This window comes from Dendropsophus ebraccatus, chromosome 1, assembly GCF_027789765.1.
Source record: "Dendropsophus ebraccatus isolate aDenEbr1 chromosome 1, aDenEbr1.pat, whole genome shotgun sequence".
In the NCBI taxonomy this organism is placed as follows: domain Eukaryota; kingdom Metazoa; phylum Chordata; class Amphibia; order Anura; family Hylidae; genus Dendropsophus; species Dendropsophus ebraccatus.
This window is the reverse complement of record NC_091454.1, coordinates 203,232,318-203,253,839: the sequence shown is the minus strand read 5'-3', so window position 1 is coordinate 203,253,839 and position 21,522 is coordinate 203,232,318. Positions and strand designations below refer to the sequence as shown.

The following is a 21,522-nucleotide window of genomic DNA, read 5'->3' as shown; positions in this document are numbered from 1 at the left end:
GCTGGTGACGTGTGAGGTGTACTGTGGCCTGCATGGAGATCTGAAGCCCCGGCCTCAAGTGACAATCAGCGCCGGTGCGGAGTCGCCTTTACCCGGCTAAAAAATGAGCAAAAGAAAAGCCCCGCAGGAGTCTCTGAACGAGGGGATAACGGACTTCCTGATCGGTGAGAGAGGCGGGGGCGGCGGGGAGGAGAGAGCCGGGGCTGCGGGCTCATTGTGTGCCGGGAACCGGGGACACACGGGCATAGAGCTGCTGGAGGGGGTCACGTGGGGTCAGCTGACTGTATAGTATATATCTATATGTATTAACAGCTCCCTGCGGTATCCCTGTTATACAGTGTGACATATTATCCTATAGAGATGACTATATCCCTGTATTATCCTATAGAGGTGACTATATCACTGTATTATCCTATAGAGGTGACTATATCCCTGTATTATCCTATAGAGGTGACTATATCACTGTATTATCCTATAGAGGTGACTATATCCCTGTATTATCCTATAGAGGTGACTATATCCCTGTATTATCCTATAGAGGTGACTATATCCCTGTATTATCCTATAGAGGTGACTATATATCCCTGTATTATCCTATAGAGGTGACTATATCACTGTATTATCCTATAGAGGTGACTATATATCACGGTATTATCCTATAGAGGGGACTATATCACTGTATTATCCTATAGAGGTGACTATATCCCTGTATTATCCTATAGAGGTGACTATATCACTGTATTATCCTATAGAGGTGACTATATCACTGTATTATCCTATAGAGGTGACTATATCACTGTATTATCCTATAGAGGTGACTATATCACTGTATTATCCTATAGAGGTGAATATATCACGGTATTATCCTATAGAGGTGACTATATATCCCTGTATTATCCTATAGAGATGACTATATCCCTGTATTATCCTATAGAGATGACTATATCCCTGTATTATCCTATAGAGATGACTATATCACTGTATTATCCTATAGAGGTGACTATATCACGGTATTATCCTATAGAGGTGACTATATATCCCTGTATTATCCTATAGAGGTGACTATATATCACTGTATTATCCTATAGAGATGACTATATCCCTGTATTATCCTATAGAGGTGACTATATCCCTGTATTATCCTATAGAGGGTCCCATATCACGGTATTATCCTATAGAGGTGAATATATCACTGTATTATCCTATAGAGGTGAATATATCACTGTATTATCCTATAGAGGTGACTATATCCCTGTATTATCCTATAGAGGTGACTATATCACTGTATTATCCTATAGAGGTGACTATATATCCCTGTATTATCCTATAGAGGTGACTATATATCCCTGTATTATCCTATAGAGGTGACTATATCACTGTATTATCCTATAGAGGTGACTATATATCCCTGTATTATCCTATAGAGGTGACTATATCACTGTATTATCCTATAGAGGTGACTATATATCCCTGTATTATCCTATAGAGGTGACTATATATCCCTGTATTATCCTATAGAGGTGACTATATCACTGTATTATCCTATAGAGGTGACTATATCCATATTATCCTATAGAGGTGACTATATCACTGTATTATCCTATAGAGGTGACTATATATCACTGTATTATCCTATAGAGGGGACTATATATCCCTGTATTATCCTATAGAGGTGACTATATATCCCTGTATTATTCTATAGAGGTGACTATATATCCCTGTATTATCCTATAGAGGTGACTATATATCCCTGTATTATCCTATAGAGGTGACTATATCCATATTATCCTATAGAGGTGACTATATCACTGTATTATCCTATAGAGGTGACTATATATCCCTGTATTATCCTATAGAGGTGACTATATCACTGTATTATCCTATAGAGGTGACTATATATCCCTGTATTATCCTATAGAGGTGAATATATCACTGTATTATCCTATAGAGGGGACTATATCACTGTATTATCCTATAGAGATGACTATATCCCTGTATTATCCTATAGAGGTGACTATATCCCTGTATTATCCTATAGAGGTGACTATATCCCTGTATTATCCTATAGAGGTGACTATATCACTGTATTATCCTATAGAGGTGACTATATCACTGTATTATCCTATAGAGGTGACTATATCACTGTATTATCCTATAGAGGTGAATATATCACTGTATTATCCTATAGAGGTGACTATATATCACTGTATTATCCTATAGAGGTGACTATATCCCTGTATTATCCTATAGAGGTGACTATATATCCCTGTATTATCCTATAGAGGTGACTATATCCCTGTATTATCCTATAGAGGTGACTATATCACTGTATTATCCTATAGAGGTGACTATATCCCTGTATTATCCTATAGAGGTGACTATATATCCCTGTATTATCCTATAGAGGTGACTATATCCCTGTATTATCCTATAGAGGTGACTATATCACTGTATTATCCTATAGAGGTGACTATATCACTGTATTATCCTATAGAGGGGACTATATATCACTGTATTATCCTATAGAGGTGACTATATATCACTGTATTATCCTATAGAGGTGACTATATATCACTGTATTATCCTATAGAGGTGACTATATCCCTGTATTATCCTATAGAGGTGACTATATCCCTGTATTATCCTATAGAGGTGACTATATCCCTGTATTATCCTATAGAGGTGACTATATCACTGTATTCTATAGAGATGACTATACCCCTGTATTATCCTATAGAGGTGACTATATCCCTGTATTATCCTATAGAGGTGACTATATCACTGTATTATCCTATAGAGGTGACTATATCCCTGTATTATCCTATAGAGGTGACTATATCCCTGTATTATCCTATAGAGGTGACTATATCCCTGTATTATCCTATAGAGGTGACTATATCACTGTATTATCCTATAGAGATGACTATACCCCTGTATTATCCTATAGAGGTGACTATATCCCTGTATTATCCTATAGAGGTGACTATATCACTGTATTATCCTATAGAGGTGACTATATCCCTGTATTATCCTATAGAGGTGACTATATATCACTGTATTATCCTATAGAGGTGACTATATCCCTGTATTATCCTATAGAGGTGACTATATCCCTGTATTATCCTATAGAGGTGACTATATATCCCTGTATTATCCTATAGAGGTGACTATATATCACTGTATTATCCTATAGAGGTGACTATATATCACTGTATTATCCTATAGAGGTGACTATATCACTGTATTATCCTATAGAGGTGACTATATCACTGTATTATCCTATAGAGGTGACTATATATCACTGTATTATCCTATAGAGGTGACTATATCCCTGTATTATCCTATAGAGGTGACTATATCCCTGTATTATCCTATAGAGGTGACTATATCCCTGTATTATCCTATAGAGGTGACTATATCACTGTATTATCCTATAGAGGTGACTATATCACTGTATTATCCTATAGAGGTGACTATATATCCCTGTATTATCCTATAGAGATGACTATATATCCCTGTATTATCCTATAGAGGTGACTATATCCCTGTATTATCCTATAGAGGGTCCCATATCCCTGTATTATCCTATAGAGGGTCCCATATCACGGTATTATCCTATAGAGGTGACTATATATCACTGTATTATCCTATAGAGGTGACTATATATCCCTGTATTATCCTATAGAGGGGACTATATCCCTGTATTATCCTATAGAGGTGACTATATCACTGTATTATCCTATAGAGGTGACTATATCCCTGTATTATCCTATAGAGGTGACTATATCCCTGTATTATCCTATAGAGGTGACTATATATCACTGTATTATCCTATAGAGGTGACTATATATCACTGTATTATCCTATAGAGGTGACTATATCCCTGTATTATCCTATAGAGGTGACTATATCCCTGTATTATCCTATAGAGATGACTATATCCCTGTATTATCCTATAGAGGTGACTATATCACTGTATTATCCTATAGAGGTGACTATATCACTGTATTATCCTATAGAGGTGACTATATATCACTGTATTATCCTATAGAGGTGACTATATCCCTGTATTATCCTATAGAGGTGACTATATATCACTGTATTATCCTATAGAGGTGACTATATATCACTGTATTATCCTATAGAGGGGACTATATCACTGTATTATCCTATAGAGGTGACTATATATCACTGTATTATCCTATAGAGGTGACTATATCACTGTATTATCCTATAGAGGTGACTATATCACTGTATTATCCTATAGAGGTGACTATATCACTGTATTATCCTATAGAGGTGACTATATATCACTGTATTATCCTATAGAGGTGACTATATCCCTGTATTATCCTATAGAGGTGACTATATATCACTGTATTATCCTATAGAGGTGACTATATATCACTGTATTATCCTATAGAGGGGACTATATCACTGTATTATCCTATAGAGGTGACTATATATCACTGTATTATCCTATAGAGGTGACTATATCACTGTATTATCCTATAGAGGTGACTATATCACTGTATTATCCTATAGAGGTGACTATATATCACTGTATTATCCTATAGAGGTGACTATATCCCTGTATTATCCTATAGAGGTGACTATATATCCCTGTATTATCCTATAGAGGTGACTATATATCACTGTATTATCCTATAGAGGTGACTATATCACTGTATTATCCTATAGAGGGTCCCATATCACTGTATTATCCTATAGAGGGTCCCATATCCCGGTATTACCTTATAGAGGTGATTGTACCACCATATTTCAGGATGTTCAGAGATCTGGGTGACCGCCCTTGTTAGAGCTATAGTGGCCGCCATATTGGTTGTCATCCAGCTTTTCTAGGGGAGACGTGTCAGTGAAGAGGATTATGAAGTAGTGTCACCTTTTCCCCAACTGTACACCTCTATTCTGTGTATTTACTCCATCAGCCTGCTGATCTGTATTTGTTTGTAATCAGAAATATATATATATAAAAAAAAACAAAAAAACACTATGTACACTTGATCCATAGTTGTATCAAGTGAATGCAGCTTAAGATGTAATGTTGGCAGCCACCACTGGGGGGAGTACAGGAGCAGTCGGCTGCTGTACTCCCCCCAGTGGTGGCTGCAGGCATTACATCTAAGGCTGCATTTACTCGCTACAACTATGGATCAAGTGTACATAGTGTTTTTTTTTTTTTAATCTTATACTACCTACTGTGACTAATGCTTTTTTTTTTTTTTTTAATTTCAGCCCATTTTATATTCTCCTATAATGTTTATACCTTTTGTATTTTTTTTTTTATTTGCAGAATTGGCCAATTATGAGAGAAACGTGAACAGAGCCATCCACAAGTACAATGCCTACAGGTCAGAGCGATACCTTCATCCCCATCATCATTCACATAGGGAGATATTGCAGCAGGTGCCTCCTCTGACATGCTATAGGAGTCATACCTGAAGACTTGGCACCTCCAGGCTAGATCCCATCTGTTAGGGTGGCTTCACACGTACAGTATCACAGTGAATTTTCTGCCACAGATCCGCAGCAGATTTGACTAAATGAATGAACACAGCATCAAATCCGCACTGTAAAATCTGCTGAGGATCCGCAGCAGAAAATTTACTGCGATACGGTACCTCAGAAGCTACCCCAACAGATGGTTCAGATTTGATGCTGGGGGGGGGGGGGGCACCAGATAGATGAAACGTACCATGTGTCTCCTTGTCCTAACCGCATGTAGCAGTGCCAGCAGATTGGACATGAGTGATAGCTGGCTCATTCCCTTTAGATATGTGGCAAGCTGGATACATGTACTTAAAGGAGAGGTCCATCGGGGAAGTAAAAAAAACATGACAAGCAGGTGGTGGTGGTGGGGGGGGGGGAACAAGTTATAGTCACACCTGTCACAGTGCCCGCACAGATCCATGTCACACTCCTGGACCCCACTGGCTGTCTTCTGAGCTCCAAGCTGGCTATGTTACGACCCGGGTAACGGATGCCCTGTGCAGCCAGTCAGTGACTAGGGTAGGACACTGCTGCAGTTACTGATTGGCTGAAATACTGTCCATGACATACCCAGAACCAGGGAGGAGATGACAGTCAGCAGGGTCTGGGAGCAGTAAGCATAGTGTGTTTTTTATTTTCTCCCCACGTCCTGCCCATAATCATTTTTCCCCCCTGCCATACTTCTTCTTTAAACAGACATTGTGCATTTCCCTAGTAGCGGCCATAGCAGATGATCACTAAACATTTCAGCAATCAGATTGTCGTTTAGAATCTTTGGATTGTTCCCTCCGGTAAGATAGAACAGTTTAGAGTACATGAAGCAATTACAGGGGTTATCCAAGATGAGATAAAGCACAACAACAACATATAAAAGACTCTTTCTGCGTTCTCCTGTTTTGTGCCAGGAAAATTATAAGTATGGCTAGGCAGTTGACTGACACTCCCCCACTCTCACAATGGAAAGCCCTGTCAGTAGCTATAGCCCCATGTACAGATCTCTATACATCAAGAGAATTGTCCCATTTAAAAATTTGGTCTGACTGGTTACCTGACCTCGGCTTCTGCAGTTCATCACTGATTTACTCATGTCATGCTTGGGGGAGGACTAGGGTGTATGGTGTATATTCTGTGTGTGTATATGGTGTTTGCTTTGTGTTTGTGTATATGATGTTTTCTGTGTTTGTGTATATGGTGTATGCTTTGTGTTTGTGTATTGTGTGTGTGTGTGTGTGTGTGTGTGTGTGTGTGTGTGTATGGCATATGCTGTGTGTGAATGTACTGTTAAGCATTTGCTTACTGTTTTTATAGTTGTAAAGTTGTACTTCACTGGCGAAGTTGAATTTGCTAGAACACTACTTGCTCTGCTTGGACTCTCATTATACTTAGACTACCTAGCACAGCATTGTTGTATATACTTTATATAGATGGAAATAAAGAGTAACCCATGCAGGGATTTGTTTCCTCTTGTCATATTGCAGGAAAGCCGCCTCTGTGATTTCCAAGTACCCTACAAAGATCAAGAGCGGAACAGAAGCCAAAAAACTGGTGAGAGCTGATTCAGAGTCTGAGTCAGCTGGGCCGTAACACCCACTGTGGAAACTGCGCATAAATCCATAATAGTTTATAACATCCACTGTAGATTTCTATTACATATACAGTATGTGTGTGTGTGTATGTGTATATATATATATAGTGTTACATACTCTCCCCTCTCTTTTAGCAATTACACAGTATAATGCAGGAGGGACAGATGTACTATGGGCAGATCAGCACTGGAATTGTTAAAGGGGTACTCCAGCGAAAATCATTTTCTTTCAAATCGACTTGTGTCAGAAAGTTATATAGATTTGTATATTACTTCTATTTCAAAATCTCCAGTCTTCCAGTACTTATCAGTTGCTATATGTCCTGAAGGAAGGGGTGTCTTCTTTCCAGTCTGACACAGTGCTCTCTGCTGCCACCTCTGTCCATGTCAGGAACTGTCCAGAGCAGGAGATGTTTTCTATGGGGATTTGATGCTGCTCTGGACAGTTTATGACATGGACTGAGGTGGCAACAGGAAGCACTGTGTCAGGCTGGAAAGACTACACCACTTCCTGCAGGACATACAGCAGCTGATAAGTACTGTAAGACTTTATATTTTTAAATAGAAGTAAGTTACAAATCTACATAACTTTTAGAAACCCGTCTATTTGAAAGAAAAAGATTTTTGCTGGAGTTCCCCTTTAATGAGTCAGCGTCTCTTTCATATCTCTTGTATTCTGTGTCTTTCTCATCTTCAGGAAGGGGTTGGTGCCAAGATAGCCGAGAAAATCGATGAGTTTTTGGCCACTGGGAAATTACGAAAACTTGAAAAGGTCAGAAATGTTCTTGATCAGTTTCTCGGGGCGGCTTTGTGTTTGTCTCCATCCGCAGCACATGTACAGCATCACTCTTACCATATGTTGTTTGAGATCGACAGCAAAACTACTGAGGTGACCTAACCATCATTTCTGTCTGTGGAAGGTGATGAAAACCTTCTGTTATCCTTCCTCTACTGCAGAGCAGGACGTCCCATGGGAGTACATGAGTCTATGGAACAACTCCGGCCTTAATTCTACCACACAAGCGTTTTCTATAAGATTCCAGCATTGGTATAGGGAATAAAATCTTCTCTCTGTTTTGACAAGACACATACATAGCTTACATGTTTCAGGATGTTCTTAAAGGGGTTATCCGGTGGTACAAAAACATAGTTACTTTCTTCCAGAGACAGCACCACTCTTGTCTCCAGTTCAGGTGCGGTTTGCACTTAGGGTCCTAATGTATACGAGCGCCATCAATAATGTAAACGAGCGCCAATCTGCTAGATCTAGATCGTTTAACGAGCGTTGCAGGGACATCGTTTAAACACCATACATTGCCTCCATGTTGCAGGGCTTCTCCTGTGCTCCTTCCTTCTCCCAGTCCCGTGCGCAGCAGCAGCAGCTTCGGTGCAGCCTGTCTGAGCTGACAGGTTGCTCAGCCAATCACTGGCTGCGGCGGTCCTGGCCAGTGATTGGTTGAGCGGTCTGTCAGCTATGACAGGCCACACCGAAGCTGCTGCTGCGCACGGGACTGGGAGGAAGAAGGAGCGCAGGAGAAGACCTGCAACATGTTTAGGTAATGTATGGTGCTTGTGAAATTGTCGGTCACCCGCCACTCATTGCTATTCCACATAGCGATGCGCGGCCGGTGCCCGATGATTTTAGATTTGAACCGTGGAATAGGCCGCTTAATCTCCATTCACTTTAATAGAACTGAGTTACAAACCTACATCCAAACTGGAGACAAGAGTGGTGCTGCCTCTGGAAGAAAGTAACCATGCTTTTGTAGTGCTGGATAATCCATTTAAAGGGAAACCTGCTGACTGCTCCCTGCAGCCGCATACCTCATCTTTCCGGCACCGGTCTTCTTTCCTCCTTTTTTTTTTTTCCGATAACTTTACTCAGAAATCTGTAAATTATAACATTGGGAGCACTGGGGGCGTCCCTTGATACCCCCGAGCACTGTTCTGCCTGCTACCTCCTACAGTCAAGCCTACCTATGCACATTCAGTTATGTATAAGCAAGGCTTGTCTTTAGCTAGGCACGACCGAAGTAGGCTGCGGGCCTTCCAAACAGTGCCCTGGGGGGGCGAGGAACAATTTATATATTTCTTTTTTATTAAAATGTTATCGAAAACCGTGGGACCAACTAAGGAAAGAAGACAAGTGCTGGAAAGATGAGGTATGCAGCTGCAGGGAGCTGTCACCAGGTTATAGTTTCCCTTCAAGGGGCTCTTCTGGCTTAGAAAAACATGGCCACTTCCAGAAACACACCTCTCTAGGCCTCAGTTTGAGAGTGAAGCTGAATTGTAATACCACACACAACCTCAGGACAGGGGCGGGGCTGTTTTTGCAGAACAGTAGCTATGTTTTCTCACATCCTGGATAATCCCTATAAGGCTGTAACCCCTTATTGAACAGTAATGGCACTCTAGTTGTGTCCCTTGCTGGCTGGGGCAGGTGCTCAGCTCTCTAATGACAGTCAAGCTCCTTCTCCTATTGTTGGGATTGAAGAAATCTTAAAGGGGTTATCCAGTTCTACAAAAACATGGCCACTTTCTTCCAGAGACAGCACCACTCTTGTCTTCAGTTTGGGCTGGGTTTTGCTGCTCAGTTCCATTGAAGTGAATGGAACTTAATTGCCAACCACACCTGAACTGGAGACCAGATTCGTGTTGTCTCTGAAAGAAAGTGGCCATGTTTTTGTAGCACTGGATAACCCCTTTAACAAAGGGTTGGCTCCCTCTGTGTACTTATGGGTGCCTATGTGATACAGTAGTGGTATGCAGTGAATAGCCATGGCAGCCAAGGGCCCAGCAAACTTTGCCATTGTTGTGAGCCTGTTACACCATGCCTGACTATTACAGCCCACTGCAGTATAAAAGTACCGCATTGTGTATGGTAACTGACCCCATCCTAATAAATAATAGATTATCTTATGTCAGTGATTGTCTGTCCTTGTGCTGTCCTACATGTGAATGACCCATCTCTCCTCTCCTGTCTGTAGATTCGCCAAGATGACACCAGCTCTTCTATCAATTTCCTAACTCGGGTCACCGGAATAGGGTGAGTTACCTTCTGTCTGATCAGATCTGAGAAGAAAGACTGGTGACAAGGACTGGTGACCTAGAAACTTCACATACTTATATATGGGGGAAAAAAACAGGGACATTCAAAAAAAACATGCTTTCCTTACTGGCAAATGTGAAAAACACAGATTATATTGTAATGAGACAAATCCAATAATATCAACGGTGACTGATAATACCTTTCCAGGTGCTATATTAAGAGATCCAGATGTCATAGAGAGAGGTCTCTGAGCCATAAGACAATCCCTTTGAAGAGATTGGTTTAGTAGGTAAGGATAGTGATATAGGAGAAGGTTTGGTAGGTAAGGATAGTGACATAGGAGAAGGTTTGGTAGGTAAGGATAGGGACATAGGAAAAGGTTTGGTAGGTAAGGATAGTGACATAGGAGAAGGTTTGGTAGGTAAGGATAGTGATATAGGAGAAGGTTTGGTAGGTAAGGATAGTGACATAGGAGAAGGGTTGGTAGGTAAGGATAGTGATATAGGAGAAGGGTTGGTAGGTAAGGATAGTGATATAGGAGAAGGTTTGGTAGGTAAGGATAGTGACATAGGAGAAGGGTTGGTAGGTAAGGATAGTGACATAGGAGAAGGTTTGGTAGGTAAGGATAGTGACATAGGAGAAGGGTTGGTAGGTAAGGACAGTGACATAGGAGAAGGGTTGGTAGGTAAGGTTAGTGACATGGGAGAAGGGTTGGAAGGTAAGGTTAGTGACATGGGAGAAGGGTTGGTAGGTGAGGATAGTGACATAGGAGAAGGTTTGGTAGGTAAGGATAGTGACATAGGAGAAGGTTTGGTAGGTAAGGATAGTGACATAGGAGAAGGTTTGGTAGGTAAGGATAGTGACATAGGAGAAGGGTTGGTAGGTAAGGATAGTGATATAGGAGAAGGTTTGGTAGGTAAGCATAGTGATATAGGAGAAGGTTTGGTAGGTAAGAATAGTGACATAGGAGAAGGTTTGGTAGGTAAGGATAGTGACATAGGAGAAGGTTTGGTAGGTAAGGATAGTGACATAGGGGATGGTTTGGTAGGTAAGGATAGTGATATTGGAGAAGGTTTGGTAGGTAAGGATAGTGACATAGGAGAAGGTTTGGTAGGTAAGGATAGTGATATTGGAGAAGGGTTGGTAGGTAAGGATAGTGACATAGGAAAAGGGTTGGTAGGTAAGGATAGTGATATTGGAGAAGGGTTGGTAGGTAAGGATAGTGACATAGGAGAAGGTTTGGTAGGTAAGGATAGTGATATTGGAGAAGGGTTGGTAGGTAAGGATAGTGATATAGGAGAAGATTTGGTAGGTAAGTTTTGTCTGTTTGCTGATGACACATAAGTGTGCAATAGGGTTAATATTCCTGGAGGCGTCAGTAATATGGAAAATAGATATTGATAAAATAGAACGGGTCCAAAGACTGCTACAAAAATGGTGGAGGGTGTGAGGCATAAAACATATCAGGAAAGACTTTAGGTTTAGAATCTGTATAGTCTGGGGGAAAGAAGAGAAAGGGGGGACATGATTGAAACCTTTAAGTATGTTAATTGACTAAATAAGGTTCAGGTGGGAAGTGTCTTTACAAAAGAACTGAAGATGAGAACAAGAGGACACAGTTAAGCCCCTATTCCACGGGTCGTTTAAAGGAGCAATATCGTTCGTATTCGGCCAATATCGGCCGCTACGAACGATATTCGTCCCGTGGAATAGAGTGCAACGATCAGCCGACATCGTTCATGTCAGCTGATCGTTGCAGTCGCTTGTTTTTCAACATGTTGAAAAACAAGCGACTGATATAGCAGCGATCTGCTGCCGGCGCTCCGTTGAATAGGAGCATCGGCAGCAGACGCTGCTATATCCTATGGGCTGCCCGGACGATCAGCGATCCTCCAAGCAGCCCCTCCCGCACTCACCCGCTCGCTGCAGCCGCGTTGAATAGCAGCGGCAGCGAGCGGGGAACGAGGAGCAAACGAGCACTAATAGCGCTCATTTGCTCCTCCAAACGACTCGTTGAATAGGGGCATAAGAGTTTGGTTGGGGGAAAGATCAGAAGCAACGTGAGAAAATATTACTTTACTGAAAGAGTAGTAGGTGCTTGGAACAAACTTCCAGCTGAGGTGGTAGGTAAATCTATAGTAAGTGAATGTAAACCCACCTGGGATAAACATACATCTATCCTAGGATAATTAGAAGGGAAGGAGATGGACCATGGGGGCTTTTTCTGCTGACAATCTTCTATGTTCTTCTATTGTTTCATGTTACAGGCCGGCGGCTGCCCGGAAGCTGGTAGATGAAGGAATCAAGACATTAGATGGTAAGGTTCCTATGTTTTTCAGTCCTTTTGTGTCGGTCATTCCCACCGGTGGCTGTGTCAGTACAGTGTGGTGTTAGGTTTCCAGTATCCTAAAACTTATTGATTCCTAGATTTTTGGGGGGAAATTAGAGGAGGTCCGAGACTTCACCATTGTATCGTCTCCCGTGTCTCAGAATATGACTGCCACTGACTTTCCCCTTTAACCTGTCCTGCCCAGCTTCTTCTGCAGTGCACTCCTAGTCATCACACACAGGAAAATACCCAGTCAGGCAGAGTCTAGTGTTAGTCAGTTCAGCGGGTCAAGTCTCGTGTCATAGAGGCCTTCACTTCAGTGGAAAGCTATTGTCATGTTTAGAGAGCTGTTGTATGTGGAGGTTTATCTTGTTGGTGCTTTCCTAGCCAGTATGTTTTATTCCATCTTCAGACATAGAGAGAGGCTGTCATACATCTCAGAGACCTATAACATGTCATTCATTTCTTTTTAGATCTAAAAAACAATGAACACAAGCTGAATCATCATCAAAAGATTGGGTTAAAGTGAGTATCTTAGCTCCCTGCACTCCGCCCACATGGTACATATTCCTTTGAAATGTCCATGTTACCGTATTTTCCGGTGTATAAGACGACCTCTGACTTTCAAGAAGATTGTCAGGGGTTCGTCTTATACGCCGGAAAGTGTTAACCCCTGCCTGACCGCAGCCCTGGGGCCTGATCGCGGCCTCCGAGCGCCTCCTGTCCTGTTCCCGACACAGGCAGTGTGACGTAGACTGACTGTGCCGGGGATCCCTGATGCTCTCCCGATCAGCCGCGCGTCTCATTGGAGAAGATCGGAGACGCTTGGCTGTCGGGAGAGCTTCAGAAGAATGACAAAGGCTTCGGGGACTTCCAGAGGCGCGCTGAGGCCGGGAACAGGCCCCGGGTGAGTTAACTGTTTTTTTTTTTTGTAGTGGTCGCCCCATACGGGGGTGGTTGGGCTATTTTTGAACTCTCCGACCGTATGGGGCGACCATACCCGGCGTATAAGACGACCCCCGACTTCTAAGAAGATTTTTCAGGGTTACAAATTTGTCTTATATGCCGGAAAATACAGTACATTTGAGACGTCTAGAGCAATCTGGTGCAGTGTAGAGGATTGAGGTCCCACAAGAAATGACCCTGATCCTGTATACTTTCTGTTCAGATACTCTAGATCAGTGATTGGGAACCTGCTGCCCCTCCAACTGTTACAGAACTACAATTCCCATCATGCCTCGGCAGCCAAAGCTAAAGGTGGAGGGCCGCAGGTTCCCCATTCCTGCTCTAGATATAAGAATTGAGAACTATGGTATGTGAGTTAGTATAGATGAAAGGTATGAACAGACATAGGTGACAGTTCTTATTTTATCTCTAGATACTTTGAAGACTTTGAGAAGAGGATCCCACGGGAGGAGATGCTGAAAATGCAGGTAGGGCTCTGTTTGATCATTTATTATTGAGCACTAAGGCTTATAGCCATGCTCCAGACTCTGGACAGCGATGTTAGCAGCAAATGTAAGCCTGCTTTCTATTTTTGGCCTCTCTAGGGGACCTGTAGCTGCGATTACTTCTGCTTTGGAATAAGTATTATTATTGCCTGTCAGCGTTACAGTAACATTAGGGCGGGCCTCTGACTGTGATCACAGCAAAGGGGTGACCGGGGGAGCCCCTTACTGTCACACACCCCTGCAGCAACTAAGGGGTTAAACAGCCAGGATTATTATATATGTGTTATTGTGAATAACAAAAAAAGTAATATAAGTGAATATTTAACATGTCTGTGCATTTCTTTTTACATTCGCTTTGCCATTTTTACTTATTTATAAAGCCTTGTAGAACTTGCATATCCCCTTAGTAGACTGACAGCCCATTTTAGGGTATGCTTAAAAAGGATGCACCATCAGTTACATCCTCTTTAATCCGACCCAGGGATAGAATGGCGTCATCACGGGGAAGCCGGTGCTGTGGTCCGTTTTTTTAACCGTTCTATGCACGGGCACGGGTACGGGGCTGGGGCTGAAGCACTGGAGGCGGCCGGGCCGCCCCCCCAGTGGCCGGAATCCCCTACCCATCTATGATGTGGCTCCATTGATTCTAATGAAGCCACGTCATATAGGGGAGGGAATTCCGTCCCACTGGGGGCGGGCCGGCCGCCTCCAGTGCTTTAGCCGCAGCCCAGTACCCGTGGATAGAACAGCGCCGTGCGTGGAAACCAGGCCGTGGTTCAAAAAACCGGACCGCGGCACTGGTCTATCCCTTGGTCAGATTAAAGAGGATGTACCTGATGGTACAGTACATCCTCTTTAAGTTAAAACCCTATCAGCCATATTTCCATCCCTTTTACTGTGTTTCCCCTGCACCCATTTAGGCTGGGATGACTGGTAATGACACTGCACTGTTTTGGATGTTTTACCCATGTGAACGTACCCTTATAATAATGGTGGGATGTGTTCACCGCCCAGAATGTTTGCCTTTTTATGCTCACTCTTTCTTGTTTTTCCTAAACATTATTTTATTTATATTTTTTCATGGTTTTCCCCAGGAAATCGTCCTGGAAAATGTGAAAAACGTGGATCCTCTGTACATCGCTACAGTGTGTGGCAGCTTTAGACGAGGTATTTGTTCACTCAGCACCATCTGTCTTTCAATAATGTCTTTGATCTAATAATTCAGAGGTCTGCAATACGTTGATCTCAACAGTAGGCACTACTGCTCCCATACAGTTTGGTAAGGTGTGGTAGGGAATAATGCGAATATACCAGTACCTTAAAGGAGAAGTCCGGTGAAAAATTTTATTAAAATATTGTATTGCCCCCCAAAAGTTATACAAATTACCAATATACACTTACTATGGGAAATGCACATAAAGTGTTTTCCCTGCACTTATTATTGCATCAAGGTTTCACTTCCTGCATAAAATGGTGATGTCACGACCTGACTCCGAGAGCTGATGGGAGTATGATGGGAGAGGATGCTCAGTGTCACTCCAGTGCCCTGTGTCCCCCTGCCATCATCCTCTCCAGCAGCCACAGCTCACACAGCTCTGGGAGTCGGGTCGTGACATCACCATGTTATCCAGGAAGTGACATCACCATGTTATCCAGGAAGTGAAGCCTTGATGCAGCAGTAAGTGCAGGAAAAAAAAGCACTTTATAAGCATTTCCCGTAATAAGTGTATATTGGGGATTTGTATAACTTCTGGGGGGGGGGGGTAATATAATACTAAAAAGTTTCACCGGACTTCTCCTTTAAGGTACTGGTATATTTGCATTATTCCTTACCACACCTTATTAAACTGTATGTGTCTTTGCTTGGATTTGATGAAGATTCAAGTGTGTGGGGAATTTTCCACTGAGAGAGTGCGGCCCTAAGTCTGTTGTTTAAACTACTGCTCCCATTGCACTTTGGTTTTGACAACAATTCATAGTGATTAAATTTTGCTGTGTTATGGGGAAGGTTGCAGTCATCTGTATGTATCCCTTAGTGGAGTATGTAATAGAAATCCTAGCTGAGGTGTGTGAACATAGCCTATAGGTCCTAATACACCGAGGGATTATCGGGTTTTACGGTAATGTTAAAAGGCAACGATAAGCCGACATGCACCATGTTGTCTGATCATTGTCTTTCAACATGTTAAAAGGCAACAATGCCGGGTAGTGATCTACCGCTATCTTCTTTGGGCCACCCGCATGGCACATATAGCGAGCAGAGAACAAGGCGCAAGCGAGCACTGACATGACAGGTCGGCGCTCACTTGCCCCTTTACATCGGGCCGTGTAATTCAGCCTCTAGGGCCCTATCAGACATAGCAATTTTTAGCGATAAACAAACGCAAACAAGAGCTACCATTTTACACAGAGCGATATTTGTTAGTTACAATTGTTACTACGATCAGCGATTGAACGAATGATATGGAATTACACGGAATGATTAACACACGAATGTGGAATTACAGCAAACTCGAAAGATGCGATCAACGACACAAAGATTTTTCGATCGTTGCCTGCATTCACTCAAAACTATTATTGTTCTAATTCGAACAATATTAACACGTTTTTGGGCAATAATAGGGCCCTTACAGCGACCGCTGGAGGAGAGGCCAGCTAGTCACTGAATGACCAGTGAGGTCTGCTGGAGCTCCCTGAAATGTTCTCACTCTATGTAACCTGGGCTGTTTTCTCTCTCCTTGATCTTCAGGCGCAGAGTCCAGTGGGGATATGGATATTCTACTAACCCACCCAGACTTCATGTCAGACTCTCCAAAACAGGTCAGTATTAAATACTTGAGCCAGGATGTCTAGCTATGTGTCTGTCTGTAACAGTTTAGGTTTACATGCCATTGTACAGTATATGTCACATGATGTGTATATATACATACAGTACATAGTACTGAGACTCTCCCCCAGGAGTAGGTAGTGGAGCAGAGGTCACGGCGTGTTTCCCTTGGGGGAGTCTCCTACGTGATCCTCATCATGGACAGGAAGTCTGCAGTGGCTTTGTTATAAATAATTTATGAATACTTTGTGTTCTAGAATGTAACTCTTATATTTAGTAAGGCTTCTTGTGATGTTGTTTTTACTTTGCTAATATGGTTTGTGAATGTAGAGCTGCTTCAATATTCCCTGACAGCGCTGCTCTACATTCACACTCCATTGCATCAGCCAAAGTGCCTGAGTATAGAAAGGAATCTGAGGTATAGGGGTCCTCCGCATTGTAGCATTCACAGCCATTAATGCGATAAGGATTGTGCTGGGGCAATAACTATATCCATGTGTTTGTGTCCTCAGCCTCACCTCTTACATCAGGTGGTCCAGAACCTAGAAGAATGCAAGTTTATTACAGACACACTGGTTAAAGGAGACACCAAATTTATGGTAAGAGGCGTTAAATCCATTCTATTTAATATTGCGCCACTCTTGTCCATGTGACTGAATCTGGTACTGCAGCTCAGTCACTGGCATTTACTGAAATGGAGCTAAGCTGCCGTCCCAGACACATCCACTTGAATGACACTGTCAATACCGTGTTACATTGCCCCCCTCTCGTATTTAGTCCAGTAATCCCTACTCTTTCATTTTCTGCTTTTTCAGGGCAAGGCTCAGAAATACTGAGTGCACATCCAGATTATCCCGCCATTAAAGGGGTACTCCAGTGGAAAAAAAATTCTTTCAAACCAACTGGTTTCAGAAAGTACCAGTATAATTTTACTTATATTTCAAAATCTCCAGTCTTCCAGTACTTATTAGCTGCTGTATGACCTACAAGAAAAGGTGTATTCTTTCCAGTCTGACACAGTGCTCTCTGCTGCCACCTCTGTTCATGTCAGCAGATGCAAATCCCCATAGAAAACCTCTCCTGCTGTCCAGACTGGAAAGAATACATCACCCCCTGCAGGTTATTCAGCAGCTAATAAGTACTGGAAGACTGGAGATTTTCAAATATAAGTAAATTACAAATTTGGTACTTTCTGACTCCAGTTTAATTAAACCATTTGTTTTTCCGCTGGAGCCCTTTAAAAAATAATCTTCCCATGTTCTGTTTCCAGTTGTCTTGCATTTGAATTCCCCATAGCAGTAAAATATATCTGCTTTATGTCAGTGAATGGAATTACATCTGTGTTATATCCCTCACAATATAATAATCAGTCACTGATAACAGAGATCGTAACATGGTGAGCACTTAAAGTACAAAGCATATTTAGGTTGCATATGTCCCCTTCATACAGTGAATTACTATTACTAAATAAAACCCTAACCCTCCATTATCATCTCCTTCTCCACCAGACCTAATTTTTCTTTGTTTCCCCCGCAGGGTGTATGCCAGCTGCCGTCCGAGGGAGGCAAACAGTTCCCCTTCCGCAGACTTGATATACGGTAATGCTTCAGATGCCGCACAATGCTTCAAGGGTTATCGATTGTGTGACGTTTTCTTTTATATTAAAGAATAGCATTTACACATATGTAACAGAGATCACCAGCATTGAAACGCTCTGTATCCCTTATAGGTAAAGGTTCAGTCTATGCTTTTGAGCAGGGATGGGGGAATCCTTGGCCCTCTAGGTGTTGCAAAACCACAATTCCCACCATGTCTGGACAGCTAAAGCTTTGGCTGCTCAGGCATGATGGGAATTGTGGTTTTGCAACACCTGGAGGGCCGAAGGTTTCCCATCCCTATCATGCCTGGACAACCAAAACAATTGTTGGTAATGTTAGGCCATACTGAATGAGCTTGGGCCGAAATAAATTATATAGAAATAACTTGTATGTCTTTCCACCAGGTTGATTCCCAAGGACCAGTACTATTGCGGGGTGCTGTATTTCACCGGCAGTGATATTTTTAATAAGAATATGCGTGCCCATGCCCTGGATAAAGGCTTTACCTTGAATGAGTACACGCTGCGCCCGCTGGGGGTCACAGGTCAGTATTATTAACTCTTTTACGATTCCCGTATTATGTTGCCTATGTTCTGGAATGCATATAGTTAGCGCTAAGTACATTCCAGTATAAGGCTGGGTTCACACTACGTATATTTCAGTCAGTATTGTGGTCCTCATATTGCAACCAAAACCAGGAGTGGATTAAAAACACAGAAAGGCTCTGTTCACACAATGTTGAAATTGAGTGGATGGCCGATATATAATGGCAAATATTTGCTGTTATATGGCGGCCATCCACTCAATTTCACCATTGTGTGGACAGAGTCTTTCTGTGTTTTTAATCCACTCCTGGTTTTGGTTGCAATATGAGGACCACAATACTGACTGAAATATACGTAGTGTGAACCTAGCCCTAGCCTTTATAAATTCCCTCCTCTCTCTCTCTCTCTCTTTCCTAGGAATGGCGGGTGAACCTCTCCCTATAGACAGTGAAAAAGACATCTTTGATTACATCCAGTATAAATACCGGGAACCAAAGGATCGCAGCGAGTAACAACCGGCAGCTGAATATTGTCCCCTCCACACTACAAGGTTATGCTGCGACTGTAAGATCAGTGACGTCCTCGCCTCTTCTGTAGTGATGCAGATCACAGTGTGACTTAGAGGAGCGTGTACTGTGTGTTAGTGACATTGTGTGAGTGCTAGTAGTTAGGTACAAGGCATGGAAAGCTGTTACATGGGAACTGTGTTATGTAACGTCTGTGATGGGGCTCCAAGACTAACAAGAAATCCACCACCAATATGTCTCATGGAAGCCTTTCAACCCAAATCATGTGACCCCTTAACGGACTAACTGTGGACAACTTGTGGTCGCTGAATGTGTATTTTTAGGTCATTCTTTTTTAGTAACTTATGCTTTATTTTAGTTTTTTTTTTTTAAATAGGAGAATGCTGGTGATAACACCGCTATTAGAGGGATAAACAAGGCTTAGAAAAAACATGTCCGCTTTCTTCCAGAAACAGCACCTTTCCTGTCTTCCATCTGGGTTTTGCAGCTTGGTTCCATTGAAGTCAATGAACCGCAAACAATTAGCAAAAAGCTGTGTTTTTTCTAATTCTGGAAAACCCCCTTTAAGGGTGCGTTCACACCTACCGCATCCGCAGCTTATTTTTCTGCAGGTCTGGTAGTGCAGATTTCAACCTGCGAGAAATCCGCATATGTGTGCGTTTTGCGTTTTTTCTGCAGCAAGTTTATCGCAACTGAAATGTCAGTTTAAAATGTCTCTCATTCTAAACTGTCATTTCAGTCGCGATAAACTTGCTGCAGAAAAAACGCAAAATGCACACATATGCGGATTTCTCGCAGGTTGAAATCTGCACTACCAGATCTTCGGATTTCCGCGGAAAAATAAGCTGCGGATGCGGTAGGTGTGAACGCACCCTAAGTCTACATTAATTAAATGTAAGTGGGTTGCAGCACTTGCAGTGCTGACAATATGCAGGCGGCCACAACAAGAAATGTTACAAGTAAAATTGTTCATTCTTATAGGGAAAAAGACTTTCCCGTCTTTAAATTTTATTTACTTTTTACAAAATAATTCTCACATCTGCTGTGGCGATAAATGTGGTCATATGGAATTTTTTTATTTTTTTTTTGCATGCAGCAAGATTGTAAAGTTTTGTTTGTTTTGAAGTGATATAGTATGTATTGCTGGCTGTACAGTTAAATGGGTTTTCAAGGAATTGAAAGTGTCAGCTCTCCTATCTGAAGGTAGCAAAGGAGAGTGGAAAAGATGTTGAGCCTGTTGGTATATCACTGTCTTTGATGCATTATTTCATGTAAAAGAATGCTGAACTTCTGCCATGGAACAGAGAGGTCCTGCTTCCCCCTCCATCCATAGAGCATCAACGAGACCTGCTTCCTCCGTCCATGGATGGTTAAAGGTGTTAACCAGGATCAGAAAAAGCACAGCTGCTTTCTTACAATAACAGCACCACCCCTGTCCTCAGGTTGTGTCCAGTATTACAATTCAGCTCCATTAACTTCAATTAAACTGAGAAAGCAGCCATGTTTTTCTAAGCCTAGATAATCCTTTTTTAAAGCTTGTGAATTCTGCTTCTTCCACCCACACAGTCACAGACAGCATTTCTTATATGACGGTCTGTCCAGCTGTCAGTCACTGGGGGTGTGGGAAGCAGGATCAATTATGCTCCAGGCAACTCCTGATAAATATGGTAAATGCAGGGGGTCATGTACCATTGTCCATAGGCTCAGATTGCCGTGCAGAGGCTGGGACCATTCATTTTGCACATAAACCTCCTGGGAAACACAAGCAACTACCAGTAACGACAGTGTATTCTAATGAGTCCAGGGCCGCAGACCATCTGCTATGTCTGGGTCAGGTTCCTGCGTAAATGCTCAGTATTGGGTTATTTATATCATGAGTGACTATATATGTACTGTACAGAGGGAACATTACAGCCTGACAATAAAAGCCACAGTTCCAGCTGCTGTTGATGTAGAACATCCTTGTTCCTCTACAATAGGGGGCACCCCAGCTGTTACGCAACTACAATTCACATCATGCCTAGATAGCCAAAGCTTTGGCTAGGCATGATGGGAATTGCAGTTTTGTTACAGGGCCTGGGGTTAACACGTGCTCTATAA

At 42.2% G+C, this 21,522-nt stretch overlaps 1 protein-coding gene across 1 annotated transcript; it reads left to right on the top strand.

The window, feature by feature from the left end:
- On the top strand, positions 1-19,635 carry POLB (DNA polymerase beta). Its single transcript, XM_069966226.1, has 14 exons — positions 1-164; positions 5,315-5,372; positions 6,990-7,056; positions 7,794-7,868; positions 10,084-10,142; positions 12,413-12,462; positions 12,948-12,999; positions 13,853-13,907; positions 15,020-15,092; positions 16,675-16,745; positions 17,265-17,351; positions 18,289-18,350; positions 18,755-18,894; positions 19,313-19,635. Exons 1-14 carry the CDS (start codon positions 104-106, stop codon positions 19,405-19,407), a joined length of 1,005 nt encoding a protein of 334 aa, XP_069822327.1. The 5' UTR covers positions 1-103; the 3' UTR covers positions 19,408-19,635.
- Positions 19,636-21,522: the final 1,887 nt, after the last annotated feature.

Coding starts and splice junctions, on each gene's coding strand:
- POLB (XM_069966226.1), top strand. CDS start 104: ATGAGCAAAAGAAAAGCCCCGCAGGAGTCTCTGAACGAGGGGATAACG. Junction 7,057..7,793: donor GAACAGAAGCCAAAAAACTG/GTGAGAGCTGAT, acceptor TCTCATCTTCAG/GAAGGGGTTGGTGCCAAGAT. Junction 18,895..19,312: donor GCGCCCGCTGGGGGTCACAG/GTCAGTATTATT, acceptor TCTCTTTCCTAG/GAATGGCGGGTGAACCTCTC.